Below are 25,906 nucleotides of genomic sequence, written 5' to 3' on the forward strand. Positions count from 1 at the left end.
AAGAGTCCAGCAGAGGGCAACAAAAATTATTAGGGGGCTGGAGCACATGACTTATGAGGAGAGGCTGAGCGAACTGGGACTATTTAGTCCACAGAAGAGAAGAATAAGGGGGGATTTGATAGCTGCTTTCAATTACCTGAAAGGGGGTTCCAAAGAGGATGGATCTAGACTGTTCTTAGTGGTACAAAATGACAGAACAAGAAGTAATGGTCTCAAGTTGCAGTGGTGGAGGTTTAGGTTGGATATTAGGAAAAACTTTTTCACTAGGAGGGTGGTGAAGCACTGGAATGGGTTACCTAGGGAGGTGGTGGAATCGCCTTCCTCAGAGATTGCACTACAGTACTTGTATTTGGTTAATTGAAAAATACTATTTCTTTTGTTTTTTTACAGTGCAAATACTTGAAATAAAAAAAATATAAAGTGAGCACTTTACACTATGTATTCTGTGTTGTAATTGAAAGCAATATATTTGAAAATGTAGAAAACATCCAATAATATTTAAATAAATGGTATTCTATTATTGTTTAAGAGTGTGATTAATCGCAATTAATTTTTTTAATCACTTGACAGCCCTAATGACTACCATTTCTCTTTACTGAAAACAGCAGGCTCCATTCTGTCCTCGAATAGCCCACTGAAGTTAATGGAAATTGTGAATATATATCTGAAGCATAATTGAATCCAGGGAGATCCCTCGGCTACTTCGACAGAGATACTTCATAAAAAGCTATTTGCCAGACTTACACTCTGACGCATACAATTTTATTTTCCTAATTAAGCTGCTATACAGATGCTGCAAATATTTTTATGAACATCAAGTGGTCCAGACCCTTTCAACTCTTGCCACAGAATCTCACTTTATATCCTCTAGTGAAATTCAGAGGATGGTTATACCCTAAGTAATTTGTTTCAGGTGCACTGGGTTTCTGGTCTGTGGCCCAGATCAGCAATTGATGAAGAGTATTATACAATTGAGACCAGAGAGTGGTGGACCCCAAATTATAACCCAGTAGGATCCTTTGGTATTATAATAGCTACCAGCATATTCAAAGGGTCAATAGGCAACTGGGGAATCAGTGAGGCCTAATGAATCCCCAGTCACACCACCTTTCCACTGGCCACACCCCGGATGCCAACCACAGAGAGCGTAGTGATGTACGATCCAGGCTGTATACTACTGAAAGATCCCTGTACATTGGAGAGATCCTCCTGTGACCAGGTACTTTAAGATTAATTGGCACAAGAACTGGGCAAATAATTTTTTTCCTGTATTATCAGGAACAATAATAAGGAGAAGTGATCATAACTGTCAAGTCCCCCTATATGCCCACAAACACTCCTAGCATTTGGTAATATGTCAAAGAAGAAAAAAAAAGCAGAAGCTGAAAGAAACACTTACTTGAAATAGAAGAAAATCCCCAGGGAAATCAATAGTGAAGTTATAGACAAAGCATGGCCTACTATAGCCATATAATAAAGTATGAGTGCCGTCTGGAATAAAAAAAACAACAAAAACATGAAAAACTTGCAAGGAGCAATTTAATTCTTATTGTGAGCAAGAATTTGCAAAACCAACTAAACAATTTTGATTCCTTTTTATTCAGAAACTCATTTGAGATACTCCTGAAACATTCACAAGACATTAAAAGGCATTACCAAAAGTAAAAAGATGAGATTAAGTGTTTTTTTTTCACATGCAGGGTCTGCTTCTGCCCCATAAACGCACTGGAAAAATTCCAATTAACTTTAAGGGAAAACAATTTGGTTTATTAGAACAAAAAATCAGATCCATATTGCAAACGCCACTCAAAACAAATGGCACATTCTTCAAAAAATACTTTGGAAAAACAATTTGTGTTAATTAAACTTCCCATTCTGAGTCTCCTCTCACACCAGTATGAAGAAGTAAGTCCATAGGACAAATTCTGCTCTCAGACTGATGTAAAGCCAGTGAAACTGTCTGGCCAATAGGAATTACACCAATCAAAAGTTATTATAAGCGGCAGGAGAAACAGACACCTGGTTGATATCACCAAAATATAAAATAGGCTTATTCATGTTTCATTTGCTGTCAATTTATTATTGAAACAAAATCACATGCAACAGCATTGGTTATAGAATGCTGCATTATTCAAATGTCATATTTGTTCTTGGCCAAGCCCGTGAGTGTCCTTGAGCTATAGAATGATTTCTGTAAACTGGCAGCTGGGGAAGGCTCCATTATTACCTTCTTTAATGAAAGGATTGATATTTTAGTAACATACTCTGAAAAATCATTTATTAGCAGGTCTGCTAGGCTTCCTTTCTTTCTGGAGATGCTTCATTACTTCTTCTTTTGTTGCACACAAGAAGTTTCCCTTTTTCTTTTTTCATCTTAAGTAATTAAATGAACTCTTTTTAAAGGAATGTCCTCCTCCACAAAATGCTTAAGTACCATACCAGCATTTCAGGCATTGTTTTCCTATTCATAACTGCCCTGCCGCCCTCCCTTTTCCACTGTGTTTCTGGCAATGTGGGAAGAATTGAGGGAGAAGGGGTGTTTCAACAACACTTTGAGATCACTCATCTTCAGTTACGATTTAGCTAGCTTCTAATTACCCAGCTTTCTTTAGTCGTGCTGCATGTAATTCTGAATTTGTGGGAGTTATAAACACAAAATTTGCAGTTTCATTAAAAAAAAAAAAAAAAAACAAAGCAAAAAATTAGTTCTTCATGATGCAGGTGTATTATTTTAAACTACTCAATGCTCTTGCCATTTTACAGTTATGGTGTCAAGTCCTGCTGCCACTGGCTTAAATGGGAGCAGGACTGGGAGGTTTTTTTGTTTGTTTGTTTGTTTGTTTGTTTGTTTACACTGCAGTCACTTTACACAGTTCTGGACATCTTAGTTTGCATAAAGTGGGTGTAAATATAATTGGCCAGATTATTGGTATTATTACTAACAGAGTATTATATAGTGGGCCACAGTGTAAATAAGAATCAGCTCATTTGAATTTATAACCCGGAGTTTGACTGTTTCTGCACACAGTGGTGAGGGTACAAGGAGCATTCCACCTCTTTATGTTCCTACACAGTGGCCAGCCACAATATGGGTGGAGAGTGCAAATGCTAGGCTAGCAGCTCTGGTGATGATAGAAACTCAAGACAGAAGAGGGTAGGAAGTAGTGAGGATAGGGCAACTTTCTTGACTATCTGATTAGAATACTATTTTTTCATGTATGTTCCTTGTTGTTCCTTGACTGTTTGCTGAAGTTATATTGTTGCTTTTATGCATGTCCTAGTTAGCACATCTTTATAGCCAGAACTTAGTTCACAAAGAAGCCATCCCTAAACGTTTTGATTTGTTGTCATTCTTGTACTCCAAGACTACTATAAACCAGCTATAAAATGGAAAAGAACTATGGGTATTAACATACAAATGAAAATACCAAGTGTGTTTGTGTTTGTTTATCCTGAAAGACTGAAACCTGTTCAAACTGTCAAACATTCATTTTAGGGCTATGAAGGCATGTTTAAACATATTACCTCAAAGTCAGCAATAACATTTATGATAACACCATAAAAGCATACTGTGAGTTTGTTCAATTCAGATTTCTAAAAATAAAATGAAGGCAAATCTGAATGCATTGGACTGCCAAATAATACATCATATGGTGTATCTGTAACAGCCTCTGCAGTGTAGACTAGTGACCTGCTATATCCTACAACTATAGAATATTTGGTATCTCCTATTAAATCAAGACATATGTTGAACTGTTCTAGTAACTCTGTATTCCTAAAAACTTCACCTTGTTCTATCTCATCTCCCATTTATATATATAAGGTTTTTGTCTTCAGTATGGAAAGCTACTAAATGAAATATTTTTGATGGTCACTTTTTTCAACATTTCTTAACTGGAAGGAACACTTTGTTAAAGGTAATCTTAGAAAATAACACCTCTTGCTCCAATACTAATGAGATTATCAGTATATACTGGATAGAAGTTTATAAATTAAGCACACTCTTGGTTTAGGAATACATGGATTAAAGGTAAGTGGCCAACTTGGCATAACTATAGAGATCAGATCCTGCTGCAGAAAAATAAAATGGAAAATGCAGAAAGAAACTAACATATGCAAAAGTTTCCTTTGTATTTTATCTGCACTTCGGCTGAATTATGTTCAAAATTCTTCTTCTGGAAGGCATGCTTAATAGGCAACAGAGCTACATTTTTGCCTCTCGACATTGTGCCAATATCTAGAAAAATGACATTTTCATGGTTCTTTTATTCAATGCCTCTGGGACCTCAAGTTGCTACTATTACTATAATAGTTGTTACTATTACTCTCTCTGTCACACATAGGTTAACACAGTTTACACCGATGGTTCTTTATGGTAAAAAAAATCATCTCGGATCAGTCCAATAGATCTTTCCAATACACTGTAGAATGGACCGTTACTAAGTATAACCACAGACATTTAGGTAGCTGTTTAAAAAACAAAACCAAATGATGGTCTGGCTCTTTTCCTTCTAGAATTCCAAGGAGTCATAAATTATTTACTGTAATCACATTTTTCTGGAGCTCCACTCAGATTTCAGAAATGTGTTGCTTTCATAAGCGCCTCTACGTTTATATTTTTTTAAAGCTTTTCCTCACATTTTTTGGTTCTTGTCTCTTTCTGTGTCACCTTGATTCAGTATTCTTAATTCTCTCCTCAAGGTTAACATCCTAATCCTGCAAACAATTTATGCACATATTTAACTTTACTCACATAAGTAGGCCCATTGATTTCAGTGGAATTGTTACATGTTTAAAGTTAAGTGTATGCAGGTTTGTAGGACTTTCTGGCTAAGCAGTGTCTTTATATCAACTTATTTTCAAAGGGCTGGAACACAGGGCAATGATTTTTACTTGTGAAAGGTTTTTTTTTTTTTTTAAAGTCATGCTAAGATCTTGCCCAGGAGAAATACACAGCTACCTCGATATAATGCGACCCGATATAACATGAAATCGGATATAACGCGGTAAAGCAGTGCTCTGGGGGGGGTGGGGCTGCGCACTCCGGTGGATCAAAGCAAGTTCAATATAATGCGGTTTCACCTATAACACGGTACGATTTTTTGGCTCCCGAGGACAGCGTTATATCGAGGTAGAGGTGTATCATCAACAGCTGGAGTTGCTTGTCACAGTAACTTCAAATGAAACATTAAACTGCATCTTCATTAGCATTGGGCAAATAAGTAAAAATAATAGTCATTTAAAATTATTATTACAAAATTAGTTATATTAATTGATCACAAATTCTTCATCCAGTTATTAGCCCAGCTCTAGGGATGGGTAAATAATTTTAAAAATACTATTAAATAGGGGGACACGTGAACTTTATACAGTAAATATTTGAAGGCTAATAAGATTATAACAGGGTTCAAAAAAGAACTAGATAAATTCATGGAGGATAGGTCCATTAATGGCTATTAGCCAGGATGGGCAGGAATGGTGTCCCTAGCCTCTGTTTGCCAGAAGCTGGGAAATGAGTGACAGGGGATGGATCACTTGATTATTACCTGTTCTGTTCATTCCCTCTGGGGCACCTGGCATTGGCCACTGTCGAAAGACAGGATACTGGGCTAAATGGACCTTTGGTCTGACCCAGTATGGCCATTCCTAAGTTTTTATGTTTGATCAGCTCTAATCCTTTCCTTGGCTTAGTTATGTCACTATTTCATAGGATATTTTCCATATCTGGCTCACTCTATGTCAGTTATGGAGACAGTAGATGCTATAATGTTGATATCTGTCCAGTGTAAAATAGAGTGAGATGACCAACTAATTTTAGATAGGTAATAAACTGCATTTAGATGGTAAAAACGTTTAGTTCCTATCATCCTAAGTAAACTGGAACTAGTTCTGTACCCTATAGATAAAAGGTTTTATACCATACTAGAAATCCTTTGTGTAATTTAGTTTTCCAACTGCTTTTTTAATGAGGAAAAAAATCACCAGATGATCACATTGATGGGAAGGATAGAATGAGCCGTTGAAGTGGGTCCATATAATACATATTTATCTACCATAAATGAATATATATGAAGTTAAAAAAAAAAGTGTCAGAGTAGCAAAAAACATTTCAAAACTCATTGATGTACTGATGGATATTGACAATTCATTTCAACCCATAGATTTGCTAGAGACCACAACATTCTGGGTTCAATGTTTTATACAAATAAAACACAATTAATTTTTTTCTGAATGTATCATTTTACCATTTTCTATATTCACTTTTCCCATTCTCTGTACCCATTTTGATTACCATCTCTTTTGGCAAATTCATAGTGGCGATATGTTCCAAAATAGTGCCCCCATCCCGCAGATTTATGCATGTGCTTACCATTACATATTGTGAGTAGCCCCACTGGCTTCAATGGAGCTACTCACGTGCAAGTCTTTACAAGATCAAGGTCTAAATGTTTCCAGAAAAATTACATCTAGTCTGTCCTACAATATAAGTTATTGACTGTTGTGGAGCACACACAACTCCTAATGAAATTAATTGGAGTTGTGGGTGTTCAGCACCTCTGAGAAACAAGTCCTAACCAGCATGGCACAATATACCATAGAAGCACAATGAATTTACTGTTTCTCTCTGATCTCTTGGAGAGAGCAACAGTAACACATTGATTCATGGCTTGCAGGGGGTTTGCTCTTTCAGCAAAGACTGACTCAAATGAATGTACTCATGTGAACAGCCACATTAAATTCAAGGATTTCCAGGATAAGGGCCTAAGATTGCTGTAGTCCACTGAAATATAATAATTATCTAAGAAGATGCTCCCCTTTAAAAGCTTTTATTCTGAAGCAACCTCCTTTCCCCACAGAATTCACATGCCAATATATAATTTAAAATACTTGATAAGAACATATACCTTAGTGGCAGTACACAAAAAACAAGTAATTGGATCATCTCTTACGTTGTCAAGACTCCAGCTAATCTGTGATATTCTGGCTAAACTTTAGATCGTATAAATTTATCACAGATAATATGCTGTTGGCCCAGCTCAATATCAGTCTGAGAAAATATTGAAATGTTAATCAGAGCCTACCTTCAATTTCTCAGAGGTGAAGGAGTTACACAATGTATAGTTGGACCAAGTCCGATTGCTCTCTGGATGTCGGAACCAATTTCCTGTTTCATCACAGTATTTTGAAGCCCTTTCTGTCAACAAAATGCAAGTGTTACTATTTTAGTGCATGAACATTACAAAAATCCCAGCTTAATTTAGATGCAATAAATTATGCAATAACTCAATATGAAGAGGCAGCTGAAAATTGTTCGTGTGTGAGAGCAATGCCAAACACTGCTAATTGAACAATGCCAGCAAAAAGTACCTATGCATGCACACCTGGATGCTCATTCACAAACACACACATACCTTGTCTTTGCACATCCTGCTATGTTCACACAGTCTCAGTTTTCATGCCCAACTGTGATTGCATGTAATTTGTTGGTGCAAGTAGTTTTTGAAAACCTGACCTTTAGGGGAAGAGCCTGACACCATTACACAGACACAAAAGGACTGAACTTGCTAGCAGAGCTTCAAGATACAGGAGTGAGGGGCATCTGACCCTGGAGAGGCCATAAATGGGAATCTTTATCCCTTGCAATTTATGGATCAATACTTTGCAGTTGCTCTCTCCAAGGCAGTGCAGTGGGGTCACAGGTGGGACTAGTAGGTTGATAAACTATATGGCTAAAAACACGGGCAAAGCAAGCAATGGGGAGTGGGAGCAAAGCAAACAATGTCTTCTATCGCAGCCCATGAGCTACTGTAGTGGCTATGCAGTCACTGTGCTGGCAGTGTTTGTGTGTGTGTGTGTGTGTGTGTGTGTGTGTGTGTGCGCGCGCGCATGAGAGAGAAAATTCTGTACTCTCTCCATATAAGCCCCAACTCACTGAAGTCAATGGGAATTTTGCCTGCAATGAGACTTCAAGATTGGTCATACCACTGATGAAAACTTCAGCAAGTAGGTATCCTGGTGATTTATAAAAACCTAGGATGGACAGACGCTATAGCAAACAATCCATATCTTCAGTTTCATTTGAAATGGTGACAAGCAGTCTCTGTTTAGTTAATTTACTGCGTGTAGGGATCCTGCCCACATGTGTACATAGTCCCAACTACTGAGTGTTGAGCACTCCAGCTTGATTCTCCAGCATCATAGCTGCGGGAACTATGGATGTGGGGGGTGCCACTGCACCCCTTGACTTGAAGTGGTTTCCATTATATATAGGATTTACAGTTTGATTCAATGGCTTTCAGCATCCCAATTATAACAATTGTTCCAGCACCCCTATCCAGCATGGTTTTGTAAAATTGCTCTATGCAGACAATTACATGTCAACATCTGGGCCAAATCCTGCCATCCTGATTCAATCCTCACTCACCTGGGACTCAATGGAAAGCCTGACTGAGCAAGGACTGCAGATTTGGGCCATAGGGCTGAATGGCTGGTGTTTTCTGGGACTGAGGTAAACTCTTTTATGTTATGAAAAATGGGGCATTTTAAAGTTCATGTTTTTAGAAAGTTATTTTAATTTTCACCTAGTCTAACTTTGTAGTTGTATTAGATCTATAGCCATATCGGCAACATTTCCAATCAATATAGTTTTACAGAACAGATTAATATAACTTGCACGTATACATTCTTTGTTCACTCTGTGCATTTATTTTCATCTTGAATTCTGATATTGTGTGATTTATTTTAATTCTTAAGATTTATCCTCCCCCACATACTAATGAAAAAAAGCAAGTGAATGCACTGACAAGGCAAAGATTTATATAGAGTATGTTATCCTTCACTGACCAGACACATGCATTATATAGAAATAGTTGGAAGACTTGGAAATAGTACATTTTACATGCTTCAGAAAAGAGCACTCTTGAAATAGCTGCGAGTTTCAGATCAACAGCTCTAGGGACCTACTGTTTAAAATCAGTACGTGCACAGGCAATACAGAGAGGAAAAGTACACATTATCTCAGCCTTCCATCAATTTAATTTAGATGATCTTAGACTGCATTCATAGCATCTTTCCCATTGTACTCATTGCCAGATATTATCTAAAGCTGGAATGAGTATGCAGTCATAAATAGAGATTAACAGTTACTATACTATAGAACACAATGTACAGAGTTGTACTTACTATTCTATGGTACTGAACACTGTATAAAGCTTTGCTGATATGCTATGGATCATAACATTCATCTCTGTACTCTGATGTCTGGGTTGTGCTCTGAGGGTCAGAGGGAAATCTTTTGTCTAGTACCTTTCATTTAGCCCAGAAAAACATAGTTGATCTTAGTTTAGTGGCTTTTTCCTCTATCCCCTTACTGCCCTCTGATTTCTCTCATTTACTCTCCCTCATCAGAAAGTGCAGTGTGTGATGTTAGTGTGTTGATCAGTGTGTTTCCTTTCCCGATAAGTCATTTAGTAAGTTTGACTCCCAGGCAGTGAGCAAAGGTCATCAGTCAAGGGACAATTTTCTTTAGCAACATGTTCTGATGTTGGAGGTTATAAATAATTAGTGACAGGCTAGCTGTTTGGAGCTCATCTGTCTGTGACAAACCTGAGATGTGGTAGTCGGATCATGTTAGGGAAGATTAGCATTTGAAGTAGTTTTATATGAGATGCCTCCCACCCCTATATGATAAATCAGGTGCCTCATCCTGGGGCATTGTGAGCTTTCCCAATGCCCACTATATTGGCTCTCACAGTAAAAACATTTGATTTCTGTTTTAAACCTACTATTCTGCATTTAAATGAAGTAATGGCCATTTAACCCAGGCTTTGCATTGAGTTGTTCTGAGGGTGGGTTTAAGGCAATGTGACTGGAGCGGTTGTAAAGCAGGCATTGGGCTATGAGGTCGGGCTACTTAATCTTTTCTTTTTTGAAGAAACAGAAGTGCTAGTAACAGAGAGCTTTGAAAATAATAAAATAGCGTTTGATGGAAGGACAAGATTTATATCTGCATATCAACGGGGGGTGGGGGAAAAACAAAAGTGGCGGCCTTTGGAGCAGTCAAATGATATGAATTATTGCAAATATGATGTTTTGATTGTGAACTGTTCACTTGGACTATTCATAGTTCATATTCTGGGATTGGAACACTGAAACATTTTAAACAAGTAAACAAGGAGCAATAAACAATTAATGCCAGAAACAGTTTTGTGTGAAAAATCATTCATGCTAAAATTAGTGAAGCTTTTAGGATTCATAACCATTTTCACGAGTTAGCCCGAAGTCATTTGCATGTCACAAATATATTGCCTCAGGAGTCCCCGTGAAACAAACTTGATAGTTTTATTCAGTGATCAGCTTTTTCACTATTAGATCGACTCCACTGATAACAAACATCTGTGAGCTTTTAAATTTTTTGATTGTTGCTACTAAACATTTTCTTTTATGTCAGCAAATACTAGTAGTTGGATTGTTTTGTCATTCTCTGGATAGAAGTGATACATGCTTTGTATCACTAACTGTGTACACCCCGCAGATGGAGGAATATCTGATATCCCTACAGAGTACCAATAAATTATTTGTAGAGAAAATATTTCAACTAACAGATAAATGTTTATATCACACAGAAGCCCATATAAAGCTTCAACTCCAAAGTCGTCATCATAATAAAAAAAAGATATCAGAAAAGTCCATGAGAAGCTGAGCCAAAATATATATAATATAATCATATTATGTACCTTAGGGAAATAAAGAATTAATCCAAAAATCTAACTGTCAATCCAGATGAAGAGAGAGGAGGAAAAGAAAAGACCCAGAAGGAGTTGAGGGTGAGCCGACAGAGAATTAAGCTGGAACAATAGATTTTTTTTTAAATTTAACCGTGAACAGAATGATGTCACCTCAAAACGTATATAAACGGAGGCTGTACGTCCATATTTGGACGTTGGTAACATAGATAGGGCATTTAAACTTTACTCATTAAGCCAAATTGAGGCCTGATGTAAGAGGATGCAGTTATCTAATAAGTTAACTGCTTACGAGTAAATGTGATATATTACTGCACTCCTTTAAACTTTTACTCCAAGAGCCCATCTTGGTATTTAAAAATGACTGATTTATTAAATGAAATCAAAGACAGAAACAAAACCACCAAAATGCATGATCAACTGGTACCTTGTGTCCAAACAGGCTTGTAAAGACAAGCAAGCACACTTGTTTCTGGGAGATGCTTGCCTGCTTCAACCAGACAGACTCCCTAAGCGCTAGGGCAGGTTTTGTTTTTTTAATGTATTATTTTTTAACAGGGAAACAGCCTGCAGATATCCAAGCCACATTAAGTTGATGAACTTTATGAATACACAACTCGTGTACTATTCTGTACAATTCAGTCAAGCTAATAAAGGATAAAGAAGCAGTCTTGCTACAGATGAATGGGGAGAAAATATTCTGCTTGTCAAGAAAAAAGACTTTTTCAAAGACACAAAACTAATTTTGCAACATGTTATAAATGATAGATGTCATAATGTACTTTGCACGGGCAGTTTCCTATATTACTTATGTGGTAAAATTGGGCCAAATTCCTCCCTAGTGTAAGCCCATTGACATCAGTGTCATTATGCTAATGATATATTTGGCCTTTTACCTTATTAGCACTTCTGTTACCAATAGTACAAATCTACATAATACACCACGTTCATTCCTGTTTTGACTCCGCTGATTCAAAAAGGATTACACAAAGGACTAATTTTACCCAATGATTATAAAATTTGCACATAAAAATATAGTTAATGGAGTTGAAACCGCGATCAATTTGTCTCTAGATGTTTTCCTGACAGACTGCTTTGTAAGAACATAAGAATGGCCACACTGAGTCATACCAATGGTCTACCTAACCTAGTATGCTATCTTCCAATAGCGGCCAGTGCCAGATGCTTCAGAGGGAATGAAGAGAACAGGGCAATTATCCAGTGATCCATCTTTTGTCATCCAATCCCAGCTAATGGCAGTCAGAGGTTTAGGGACATGCAGAGCATGGGGTTGCACCCCTGGCTATCTTGGCTAATGGCTATTAATGGACCTATCCTCCATGAACTCATCTAATTCTTTTTATGGACCCCGTTATACTTGGCCTTCACAACATCCCATGGCAACAAGTTCCACAGGTTGACTGTGCATTGTGTGAAGAAATACTTCCTTATATTTGTTTTAAACCTGCTGCCTATTAATTCCATTGGGTGACCCCTGGTTCTTGCATTATGTAAAGGGGTAAATAACATGTCCTTATTCACTTTCTGCTTTTATAGACCTCTATCATATCCCCCCTTAGTCATCTCTTTTCTTTAAACTGAACAGTCCCAGTCTTTTTATTCTCTCCTTGTATGGAAGCTATTCCATACCCCTAATCATTTTTTTTTTTTGCCCTTCTCTGCACTTTTCCCAATTCTAATATATCTTTTTTGAGATAGGGCGACCAGAACTGCGTGCAGTATTCAAGGATTATAATTTTGCACAAAATGTTCCATGTGAGAAAGAGATTGCAATGATAAGAAGTAATTTTGTACTGAGCAGGGCAGAATTGAAACAGTTTGTAGAGGCTTGGATGTTTTTTTAAAAAATATGTCCAGTAAAGAGCAAAGGAAATGAGTAGGGTCATGGGAAAGGAGATAGAGAAATCTGTAGGTGATTGGTCAGACTAAATGATCATAATTGTCCCTTCTGGATTTAAAATCTATGAGGCACATTCTCAGCTGCTGTAAACTGGCATAAACTGAAACAAATCGAACTACACCAATTTACACCAGCTGACACTGTGGCAGAAAAATAATCAGCTGAATGCTGAGGTACATTGGTGCTCTCTTTGTGCGTTCCTAGGCCATTCTCTCCAGAGTACAGTCCCATCTTATTTGTTTTTTACACTGTTTCCTTTAGCTGTCAACATCAAGTGTAGGCTTGGCACAATTTGTTTTTTATTTTCAACAGAAAATATCAATGTTAAAATTTAAAAAATGCTTACAAATTATCTATATACATTTTACACAGTTTTTTCAAATTATGAATGCAGAAAGTAGCAAAGTCCAAAAAGTACAGCATATTTTATTCTTGGATTGTTTGTCCTAGTATTCAAAGCTACACATGGATGTTAGCCAAGAAGAAAATTAAGGAAGCTGAGGTAACTTAGTTAACAGTGATTTATTATATGATACATTGCAAACCTCCCTGGAGCCCCAATCCAGCAAAGCACTAAAGAACATGCTTTTTTAAGTCAATGGGATTCCACGTGTGCTTAAAGGAAAGCATATGCTTAAATGGTTTGCAGGATTGGAGACTTAAAGAAAGGGAAATTTGACTATGCTGCCGTTTTTTCCCCAATAAAACTGTAATTCACTAGGAAGACTTTTTTCCTCAACAAAAATCTGAAAATCTAGCTGCATTGTATTGACCATTAACAAATCCTCGTTGAAAGTAATTACTTGCCATTCAAACCCGAACACAATTTATCAGTACAGTTCAACCTGTGCTTTTGTCCCCTCCAGTTTCCTCCCTTAGCAGTTGCAAGATTCTAGTCACCACAAGACTTCCTGTCTCCCTCATACTTTAACTCCTCATGTTAAGAGCAGCCACCTGTGAAACAAACTTTGGCCCACAAGCTGGCTTGTGCAGCACCTGTAAGCTATTCTGTGGTACCTGATAGAAGGAAAGCTACTCTAGGTGAACCAAAAGAAGATGAGCTGGTCACTGTGTCAGGGAAACAATGACAATTGACGAAGATGCAGACTAATGAGCTAACAAAGGAGCAGAGAAAGATGCTAAATGGAAAGTATGGAATATGAAAGACAATAAGCGTCATCCATGAACATTAGAGCAGTAAGATTAGCAGGAAAATAGCAAAAGAGGGATTTTCCCTCCTGTAGTTGTAAACAGATTCCACTAATTAGAAGCTGTTCACCATGCTAACAACAGATGCTCAAATTACTATAATTCAGAGATTCTTAGGCCAGAAAGGACCATTGTGATCATCTAGTGTGGCCTCGTGTATAACACAGACCATAGAACTCCCCAAAATAATTTTGAGAGCATATCTTTTAGAAAAACATCCCACCTTGATTTAAAAATTGTCAGTGATGAATCCACCATAATCCTTGGTAAATTTTTCCAATGGTGAATTACTCTCACCTTTAAAAATGTACACCTTATTTCCAGTCTCAATTTGTCAAGCTTCAGCTTCCAGCGATTGGATTGTGTTATATCTTTCTCTGTTAGACTGACGAGTCCATTATTAAATATTTGTTTCCCACATAGATACTTATAGCCTGTAATCAAATCATCCCTTAACCTTCCCTTTGTTAAGCTAAATAGATTGAGCTCTGAGTCTATGACTGTACAGTGTGTCTTCTAATCCTTGAATCATTCTCATAGCTTTTCTTTGAGCCCTCTGCAATTTATCAACATCCTTCTTCATAGCACTGAAACAGCGCTGGCCGAATTCTGCCACTTTTACTCATGTTGGGTAGTACCCTATTCCACAAGGTACTCCACTGAAATCAAAGGGACAAATTGTGGAGTAAGGTACTACTCATTGTGACTGAATATAACCTTGTCTATATGAGTGGTTTAAACTGTTAGATTGAATAATGTTGTTGTAACAGGGACCATAAGTACAAAACAAGACATTGGAGACAGCAAACCAGGCGGGAAAGCATGATTTTAAAACTAGCAACAGATGGCTTGAGAGCTGGAAAAAGTGTTACTCTATAACCATCCAAATACTGTGTGATGAGGCTGTTGATGTCTATGGGGAGACTTTTGTGAATTCTGAACTGTCCAAGATCTGTTTTTGCTATCAGCCCAAGAACATATGGAATAGAGATGAAACAGGATTGTTTTTTGTTGGTTTACCATAAAAACCATGGAAGCAATGGCAGCAGCAGACTCTTAGTAAATGGAGCATATATTTGGGGGTGGAAAGTGTCAAAAGAAAATGGCACAAAAACGAATCTTCTTGATCAAAGGGATTCATGATGCATGACAGTTCTTCTTTTAAGAAAATGTGATAACTACAAAAAGGAAAACAAATTGAAATTGCAGCTGCTGACCATATAATAATCAGGGGGGAGGGAGTAAGAATTTTTTTTTACTGAAGATGATTACAATGGAAATATTACTGTATCAGCTACACTTCAAAATTAAAATGTTATGTACAGGGGCAATATCAAAATTTAAATGAAGAACAAGTGACAACTGTTCTTTCTGACAAGCACCTTCAACAAAAACAGTCCTCCCACAAGATTAAATTTATAATTAAAATTACGGTGAAGGCTGTTGTGTAAATAGCGATGAACCATGTGAGATTCGTTTGTATTCTGCAACTATGCTTTAAATCTCTGGAATTCGGCGTCTGATGGAGTTCCAAATGAGTCAGTTGCAGCCCAGCTGGATATGAGCTTAAGTATACTGACTGGTTAAACAATGAGGTCCAACGGGGTTCTAAATTAAGCAGAAGGCATTTACCTATCCTGACTGGAATATTTTAATCTCTGAATAAATTCTTCTCAAGGCAACTGTGCCAAAATGCTGATTTTTTTCAAGAGGAAAATATTGGATTTCATTCCAGTCCCTAAAAATCAGATTGAAAAAATTAGCGTGTTTACCTTAGAAAGGAGATGAATAAGAGGGGACATGATAAAAAGAATATAAATAATGAATTGTCTAGAGAAGCTAGATTGGGAACTTCTGTTGACTGTTTGATAAAAAGGGGACCTTCATTGAAATTAAAAGGTGGGAAATTCAAAACCAATAAAAGGAAATATTTTTCCACACAATGTGTGATTAAACTGTGAAACTCATTTCCCCAAGAAGTCATTGACACTTAAAACAGAACAAGAATCCAAAAGGGATTTGACAGTTATACAGATAGCAAGAATATCCAGAGTTAAATATTAAACCTTGAGCTTCAGGGCTTAATCCAATCTTTAACGAGTAGAGACCAAGATGAGACCTAATGTGGGTAGTGGGGGGCAGATTATCTCAGATCTGCCTGCACAGGGTTCTTACACCTTCCTCCAAAACATCTGATGCTGGTCACTGTCAGAGACAGAATACTGGACTTGGATTGTAAACTCTCTGGGGCAGGGACTGTCTTTTTTTCTGTATTTGTACAGGACCTAACACAGTTGGGCCATGGTCCCTGACTGGGGATCCAATGCAGCATGATAATACAAATAAACAAATAAATAATAATCAGTGGACCTTGAGTCTAATCCAGGGTGGCATTTCTTATGTTTCTAAATGTGCAACAAATCTACTGCATGTAGTAAAGAACTAATTCTGGCTCCAGGCGGTAGCATTGGGAATTGAAGGCATTAATTTATTAGTATGTATTAGTGTATTCATTTACATTTAAATGATATTTGCTAGAGTAAATATTGCTAAAGCCTCATTATATAGGACTGTTAATGTTTAGAATTATACAACCAATAAAATGTTTGTTCACATTATTTTTTAATCCATGAATGGCACGCTTTGCCGGACGGTTATCCAAAGTTCCATAGCACTATGAGGCATAAAGTAATTCTCCTGGCTAAATATTATTAGAATTTAGAACAAAAATTGTGTCTTCCTTCAAATAATGCCAAATTAGTGGAGTTGAAACCTTATCTAAAGTCCTAGTTACATATTCATTGCTTAGAGCAGATATCTCCCCACACTTATATATTTATCAATGTTTCTATTTTCTACTGAACCCTCTCAAAAATGTTTTCAAGCCACACATTCTCTCAATCTCTTTGGCTACAAGTTATTTCTATGAATAATTCACCAAACAATCTGCACTAGGACTCTGGAGTATAATAAAAGTTTATTCTGATTCTGTTCTTCCACGGGCTTTGTAAAACTGCCTTTGCCAGTAGAAAATGGTAGAAAGGAATACCTAGAAATATTTATTTTATGAAGACAACAGCGCTAGACTTAACATCTGCTGCTCAGCTCAGAGTATGTAAAATGGGATAACTATAACTGCAGGCAGATATCAAAATTATCCAGCAAAACTTTCATATAATTGATTTCAGAGATGTCAAACGAACATGTTCTATAAGTAAAATGAATGTATGCTATAACTTAAGAGTAAGATAACGCCCCAAGATGATTATACAACTAGGTACATTTTCATTTAAGAGTCTCTGAGATTTCACAATGCTGTAAAAACCATTAGAAACATGTGTCTTTTCAAAACATGAATACTCCAAAGGCTTCCTTACTAAAGATAAAAGATGAAAGGAAATACTCTACCAGTTGGATCAAAGTCTGGAAAATAATCTGGACAATTCTGATCAGTGAAACTTCCAGCAGGTGTGTCATCCCAGCACAACCATCCATCCCAAGTTCGGTTGCAAAACAGACCTAGTCATTTAGGAAGAATGTGATAATTAATTAAAAAAAATTGATCACACTTAACCCACTCTGTTCTATTCCCCCCTCCCCCAGTTAAAAGGCTGTCCACTTGTTGCAAAGTACAGAGTTCTTCATGCAGCAAAATAAAATTATTGCTACACTTTGAATTGCATTCAAATGTAAGTTTTAATTTGTGGCTGCCGTTGCTGAGCTGTTGCGGGTGGCGTCCTTCTTGCTGAAAAGTGATGGTTTTTACACCAATTGAAAAGAACTTCCAATACAGGACCTGATGCTGTAAAACCAGAAGTCCCAATTCAGCAATCCATTCATATTCAGCAAAGCATTTTAGCACATGCTAAAGTGCTTAACTGATTTGGGGATTTAGTCACATTGGCAGTACATGTACCTTCAGTTTCTCAGCACCTTTGAAAATCTGGCCCTGGTCGTGTAAAGCTGGAAACTTAAAAATTTAGAGGCGTGCCCAGTTAAAGGCACTACTGGACAAATTGTGGCTTTTAAGTCACATCCCATGATTAGGGCTTCTGATCTTAGGTTTTAACCAATAAACATAAATAAAAGCGCCAATGCAAACAGAAAATGAAATTGGTACTTATCCAATAAACACCGGAAAAAAACACCAGAAATGGTAACTAAGTAACAACTAAGGGCTTGTCTACATAGAGCTGTAACGTGCACTGCCAGGGTGGGACTTCTAAAGCACATTAATGTGTAGTGCATGAATTTGTCCGTATAGACCCTGCAGGTGAACACTAAAGATTCCCAAGTGCACTTCACCATAGTGCTGTTTGAAACAATTGTACTTTAAAACACACTCGGGAACATTAAAGAGATTATTCATGACAGTATAAACAAAGAGAAAGTCCTGAACCTCCCCCTTATATCAAAATATAATTCAAAAATTGTTAAAAATACCCCCTCCCCCCCAAATGAAATTAATAAACTCAGAAAAAACAGATGCCCTACCTAGGATGCAGAGGTTACAGACATAGACCCAGGTCCTGCAATATGATGCATATAGGCAAACCCCTGCACTTGTGTGCAGTGCAGAGGTGGGGCCTTATCAGCAAGCAGGTGCTTGGGGTGGCCAACGGAGAGGGGTGGCACGTCTGGCTCTTCAGCAGCAATTCGGCGGCGGGTCCCTCACTCCCTCTCGGAGCAAAGGACCTGCTGCCAAATTGCTGCCGAAGAATGAAGCGGCAGCAGTAGAGCTGCCTCCGAAGTGTCGCTGATCGTGATTGTGGCTTTTTTTTTTTTTTTTTTTTTCCCCCTGCTTGGGGCAGCAAAAACCCTGGAGTCGGCTCTGGGCCTTATTCAGATTTCCTCCTAAAGGATCCTGGGGGATACAGATTACAGCTCTGCCACCCTTCCATCTGATACATTACACATTCCTCCCCATGCCAGGCTAGCCCCACTGCTTGATGCAGTCCTGGGAGAGCTGGGCTATAATCCTGTCTTGGTCAAGTAGCACTTGTGGGGGCATACGGAGGTAGCATTGCCCAAGCTCCCTAATGGGGTTATGCCCAGCCCCTGAAATGGAGCAGAAGGGGGTGGGGAAGATTCCTTAGCCCTTTTCCCCACCAGCCTTATCTACCCACTCTGGGCTGGGCACAACTGAGTCCTGACTTCCCTCTTCTAATTGTTAAATCAGAATTTGTTTACAGCCTGTTACACTGAGTTCACAGATTGATAGCGTAACAAATGACACTGTAGTTCTGAATGCTGTGGCATAAATCTGCCACTAGCTGCAGGTTTAGAAACATAAATGCAATGAAAAATCTAGGCTTTGGGGGTATTTTTAATTTTAAAATCAGATTACGCAGGAGAAATCACTGCCATGGCCCTGCTACAACACCTACTGAAGTCAATGAACATGGAATCATTGACTGTGATGATCAGGCATTACATGCATTTTCAAAATCCCTTGATGGTTGATGGGGGAGATTTTGAAAGGCACAAATGGCAGGCAGGCTCCTAACTGATACTGGAAGTTAATGGGATTTGGGTGTCTAATTGTGGTTGTGCATTTGAATCTCTCTCCCAATGGAAGCAAATTTTCTTAAGGAAAGTGACAGCATTTATAACAGATGGGAAAAGATGTTAATAGATGACTGAGCTACTGAAGAAACTGTACCCACAGTAGACATTTTAAATCAGTAGATCTGTTTTCAAAAAATGGATGCTTTCAAATTTAATTTTTCAGCTGAAATTTACTATATATTTTTTCTTTTTAAGACCACTTGTTTTCTCATTACGTAAGAATCCATGTATGTTTATTTTTCTCCATTATCAACAGATGTGCTGAACTACTTGTTCAGGTTATTAACAAATCATGATATTATTTCAGTGTGGGATAGAATTACATACCCTCAGTTAGTTATATTTCTTTTTGTAAAGCACTTGACTGCCCTTCTCAAAGGGTTTGAGATATATTTGCATGAGCTTGAGGAATTAGTTGGTAAAATCAAAAGCAGAGAAATATAGCAGAAGCAAAGTGCAATTTAAACACATTTCTGAAAGGCACTGCAGTCTGGGCTGTATAGGAGGCTTTGATTTTAATTTTGAAAACATTTGTTATGCCTTGAAATGAAAAACAAAAAAACACAACAACCATTGATGTTTTTCAATACACCATACAGCCTTTCCTTCAAGGAAAACAACAAGACCATTTTTTTCCACTGGACATATCAGAAATGCACATCTACGTGATAAAATAGAAAAGTGACAATTTGAAGAGAATAATGAATAATAACTGGCCCAGGAATAATACAATTTTGAAAATGATGGGGGGAGAGGGGGGGAGAATGATTCTCTCGAAATCACATAGATTGAAATTCTGTGCTGCAACTTGAAGGCAGTGTATGGTGGCTTTAAGCCACTTGTGTGCCCACCCAGTCCTGGGCTCCTTCGAGGGCTGGAGAGGCTCCGGAAGTATACAGCCTTGGGGTCTAAGTTATGGCAGTCTCTCTGGATTGCCCTATGGGCTGCAGTGCTGCATGGAATTGCTGCAGCTTTGCATGCTGAAGCCCTGCTCCTGATACATCCAGTAAACCAGGGGATCCTCTCCTCAGAAGACAGCCTTATAGCTGACTTCTGCAATTCCTGCACCAAGGCAATCTGCTGACAAGGTATTTAGAGCCCCTTTATGCTGCTCCAGGCCTTCTTTTGAGGTTTAACGGGTTGGAGTGAGGGATAAAGGTCTTTTTTTGTATCAATTTTTCTTCATAGAACCAAACTGAAAAAAAAAAAATCATTTCATTCATGTTGAAATCGTCTCAGTTATTCTCATCATAAGAAATAAAACCCCCATATCTTGAATCAAACCCAGCCGTATCAAATGACAACTTCAGTCTAGCTGTCAGTCAGCGGCACGTAGGAGTTGCCACACTGCACTAGACCAGCATCCATCTCCTGTCTGCAGTAGAGCTGCAGCGGAGGAAATTGCAAGAAATCCTGCAGTGGAAATTAGTCCCTGATCCTACAAATCCTTAAGCATTTGTGTAACTTTACTCACACACCAAGTCCCACTGAAGCCAATGGAACTGTTTACATGAGTGAATCTACACAGGTTTGCAGAACTGGGGCCTAATAGAATAAGCTGCTCATAAAGGATTTTTTCCCCTAAAGCCTAGCAATTAGAGGTTTGCTTTTCCCCTGACATACAAGGGCTTATATCCCTTAATGAGTGGTTTATCCTATCTTATAGCTATGGATGTTCTCATTATGGACCTGAATACTATGCTCACTGAAGTCAATAGGAGCCTTTCCACTGACTTCAATACACTTTAGATCAGACCTTGAACATCTAAATGTCAAATCATTTTTTGAATCTCACAGAGCTCAGTAATATCCTGTGAGCACAATAACATTTTGTGGTGATAAGTCCCACAGTCTACATATCCATTGTGTATAAAAATACCTTCTTTAATCCAATATAGATGTCATACATTTGTCAGCTTTCAGTTTCATCAAATTTCTCTTTGTTCTTGTATTATGAGAAAAACATATCTGATTTACCTTCTCTATACCATTCTTTATTTTGTATATTTTTATCATGTCCTCTTTTAGTTGTCTCCTCTCTACACTAAACAGTCACAATATGTTTAATTTTTTCTCACATAAAATCTCACAATGCCTGTAATCATTTTGTCACCGTTCTCTGGCTTACTTTTATTTCCACGGTATCCTTTTTGAGATAAGACTGACCAGAACTGAACACAGTATTTCTAGTGAGGGTGCTTCTGGAATTATATCATGACAGCATGATATGTCCAATATTATTTTCCATTCCATTGCTTATACATCCCAATATTTTGTTTGCTCTTTTGACTACTACTCCACAGAACAGCCCTAGATGTTTTGTGGCCCAGGATGGAAAATGTGCTCATCCTACCTCCAAATGCGCATGCACACACACACACACACACACAGAAACCAAAAAAAACCCCCCACAATTCCCTGCATTGACCATGATTTGGTGCCCTGAGGATGGCTGCCTACATTACTCACCCCTAAGGCTGGCCCAGCCACTCTGGCTTCAGCAAAGGTTTCATTGAGCTGTTCACAATAATGCCTATGACTGGATGGTTACATTTAACTTAGAATACAGAATAGTTAGAACATCTGTGTTAATTTAGAACCCAGAAAGGTGTCGGTCAATAAACAAATTATGAAAAAATGAAATCGCTGGTTGAAGAAAATAGAAGGACATCTATACCGAAGAGATTGCTATTCATATTGTCTCTCTTTAAAGTATCTGTGTGGGTTTGATACTTGTGAAAGGTGCTGGACTGACAGCCCTAAAGACTGATGTTCCCAAAGCATGAACACCAATAATTCAAACTTCACCACATTGCCAATTCAGTGTGCCTCAATGGTGTCAGGGAGGAATGATCTCTAAGGGTGAGAGGATTGTTCATTCTCCATGATCATCTGTAGGGCTATTCTCCCTAAAACTGATACAATGAGTGATAAATTGGTATGATTTTGCAAATGCAGACAGTAAGACTATGCATAATAATATTAGTACACAGAAGGAAATGTTATACAGAAAACACATCAATGTGCAATTTTTTTTTACCTTTTTTTCTATATGGTGGATCTCTGTTCATTCTCTCATAGCATTTGAACTGTGAATCTATTATCTTCTGTCGTTCTGGTGAATGTTCAGTTACTACAGGCTCTAATGTAGGATCAGTATAATTGACAGTAGAGGTAAGACTTGGAGCCATTCTCTGCAGAAAGGAAAATCTGTTAATGTAAATGAGTAAAACCAGGAGGAGAAAATCAAAAACATGAGGTTCAGAAATCTCTATTATCCTTACTTCAAAGGCCTTTTATCTGCACATATGCTTAGTATTTTTTATGGAACTTTTATCTTTGGCAAAGCAAATTGTAAATATAGTAGTTTTTCTCCACTATAAATTCAGCATTTTAACCACATTCTTTCCCTTAGACTAGGCAACATAAAGAATCATTAGAGACCTTGTAAAGGCTGAGAAACGTTTCATTTGTTTTATTGGTCTACAGGTACTTTTTAAAATCTGCCGTGCCACAAGTTGCTGCTCCCAGCTCTCTTCTCTAGACAACGTAGGTTTTTCCACTGTACCTAACATTGTGTATCTTATTGCCACATCTTATAAATCAACCGAATGTTTCATATTCTGAGTGATCAAGCTGATGTCACCCTGGAAATCCACTGAAGTGTTGATGCAAATAGAGGCATAGGACAAAGATTTCAAACCTAAGAGCCTAAGTTTAGGTCTTTCAATCCTTAGTTGGACACATAAGTAAAACGTACCTGATTTTCAAAAGTGCTGAGTGCCTGTAGCCCCCTTTGATTACAGTGGACTATATTGTGGCATTTATTCCACAGCCCTGTGTAAGGACAGGGCAGACTCACACTACTCTACTAGAATCATGGAAAGACTGTCTCAGCCAGGCAAAATCTCTTTTGTGATAGGTCAGTGCACATGGGAGTACACACCTTGTTCCATCCATTAAGATCTGATTGATCCCTCTATTGCACCAGACCAGCTCTGTGAGCCAGTCTAAAGTGAGATAGCATGGGGCTTTTGTTCCTCTCCACCCTACTCCACCCATTTTGTAATGTGCTCCCAATGGGAGGTGAATGGAATGAGCATTTCCTATGCTTCCTTTCTTGTTTGACTCTCTACTTCTCCACAGTAACCATCACATTCTGGCCCATAGGGATTTGTAGGCACCTTTGAACATCAGGCCACATTTATTTAGGTGCATACATTTTATTTTGGAATGTAACTTCAGGCACCCAGGTTTGAAAATGTAGGGCTCAACCTTTATTATTCCAAGCCTCGTTTTCCTTAGAGACTAGGCATGCAAGCCTGTTGGCTTTAATGCAAGATTCCTTTTGGCTGCATTGTTTCTCAAAACCAAAATGTGTGTTTGGCTTTCCCACAAAGGATCCCAGGAGTATGTTTCAGATGATATCTACTCCATTTATAGGTCACTCACTGCAAGCCTGAGGGGTTTATAGCAGCATTTGATGATTTAAACAGGCATTTATAGTTGTACAAATAGAAAACATGACAATTTTTAATCCTATTTTAATACCACCCTATTCCTCCAAAATAATACTTGTTCCTTATTGCTCAAGTAATACCACAAACTATTGCATTCAAATGTTGTTTCATTTAACACTACTAGATCACTTTTATATAGTCTATAACATGGACAATGTGTTTGAAATACAGAAAGCAAAGACTGAATTTTATCACAATTCTTCTGTTTCAAGTTATTTCATTTTAGCCCTTTAATGCCCCCATATCTAACCGAATTTACGATCTCATTTGCTATCAACATTTTAATTTTCACTAGCAAACAACCACCATTTGGAGTGTAAGGGGGATGAAGAATGCATTTTACTTCATTATATTGAGATAATTGTTTGACATAAAACAGATGGAAATAGGAAGAAGGGAGATATATTCTTGATAGGTTCTACTCTATTCTTTTAAATGTAGGTACTTATACTACACCCTTCACTCAGTAAGTAAGATATGTCTGGATGGTTCTGTTTGGATACTTGGATAAAAATAAATTAAAATGTATAGAAAGCCTAGAACCAAGAACAAATATGTAAATGTACCCCAGATCGGTGAAAAGGGTACTCACAAAAGACCTTCCAAAGCTACATCAGCAACAACCAAATATCAAGGAGGAGTTAACAAAACATTCAGTGAGCGAGGAAGGCTACAGAGGGATGGGATGAAAAAGTGGAGGAACAGGGCCTCCATAGACATGGCCTCTGCTTCTGGTGGCTTCCCTGGCATGCATGGGGATTTTGAAAGATCTGCAGGTTTTGGAGGTAGAGCCATATGATTGTTCTGGACACAGAGTTTCCTTTCCCCTAAATAGGTTTTCCCTGGAGAAGGGATGATCTGACCCCCTTTTTGACCAAACACAATTAAAACCAATTCAAAGATTAGCAACGCCAGAAGAGATTGAAAAGTTTGTGATCCTGAATTATACATGTTTGTTCCACTAGATTTTTCCTTACAACTTAGAGAACAATTCAATATGAGATAAAAGGGAAAAACATACGTCTATATGTTAGAACAGTAAGCACATGTTAAGTAATTAAAAAAAATCTTGCCATCTTTTTTAACCTTTTCAAGATGATCTCTCTCTTTCTTTCTCTCTCTATATAAAAGAGGACTGTGCATTCACAGAGGCTACATAGGACAGAAACATAGTGTACCTTGAAATTAAAAGCAAGAAATGCCAGCAGAAAGGAAATGTACTAAAGGTATCTTGTAGTAGGTGAGGACATGATGATTTACTATTGTAAAGCCATTTTTAAAGGGAAAGTCTTTTTGTGAGTAGGATATTTCTGAGAGAGAAGACATCTTATTCTTGAAGAGCAATTTTACAAATTGCCACACACAAAGGGACTAGGCCTGTTCCCAAAGAAGTTAATGGCAAAACTTTCATTGGGTATATAGTTAAAGGAGAACACCTTACTCGGTGGTTGTTGGTCTTGTGTGTGTGTGTGTTTGGTGGCAGGATGTGTATGCAAATGGAGTAAGAATTCACACCCTGCTTTGTTAATTTTGTATTGAGCACAGTGCATTTTATCTGTATCTAAATCATCTATACAGTATTGTTTAAATTAAGCTATAATGTAACAAATGAGATTGTATTCTCTAGTCATTAGAAAATGTAAAAGGTGAAATTGTGGCCCCATTAAAGTTAATGGCAAAATTCTCACTGACTTCAGTGGGCCTTTGATTTCATCCAGGTCAATTAAAAACACAGAGGTGATTTTCTCAAGATAGTCTTATAAATAGAAACTGCCTTATGGCATATAGTAAATCTTATCTGTATTTGGATAAAAAACAGAACATTAACGTTTTGATACAATAGGCCCAGATTCTCAAAGGTATTTATGCTCCTAACTTCTATTGATTTCAGTGGAAGTTGGAAGAATAATTACCTTTGAGGATCTGGCCAATAGTCACTGACA

At 37.8% G+C, this 25,906-nt stretch overlaps 1 protein-coding gene across 1 annotated transcript in view; it reads right to left on the reverse strand.

Annotated features, from left to right (window-relative positions):
- CALCR (calcitonin receptor) overlaps nucleotides 1-25,906 on the reverse strand; it is a 117,453-nt gene that overhangs the window by 76,020 nt on the left and 15,527 nt on the right. The window contains exons 3-6 of the mRNA XM_034759351.1: nucleotides 22,484-22,637; nucleotides 17,284-17,394; nucleotides 7,083-7,195; nucleotides 1,400-1,491 (exon numbers count right to left, since the gene is read on the reverse strand). Coding sequence (XP_034615242.1) covers nucleotides 1,400-1,491; nucleotides 7,083-7,195; nucleotides 17,284-17,394; nucleotides 22,484-22,637 — 470 coding nt within the window. The remainder of the gene's footprint in view (nucleotides 1-1,399; nucleotides 1,492-7,082; nucleotides 7,196-17,283; nucleotides 17,395-22,483; nucleotides 22,638-25,906) is intronic.

This window comes from Trachemys scripta, chromosome 2 (assembly GCF_013100865.1).
Source record: "Trachemys scripta elegans isolate TJP31775 chromosome 2, CAS_Tse_1.0, whole genome shotgun sequence".
NCBI lineage: Eukaryota > Metazoa > Chordata > Testudines > Emydidae > Trachemys > Trachemys scripta.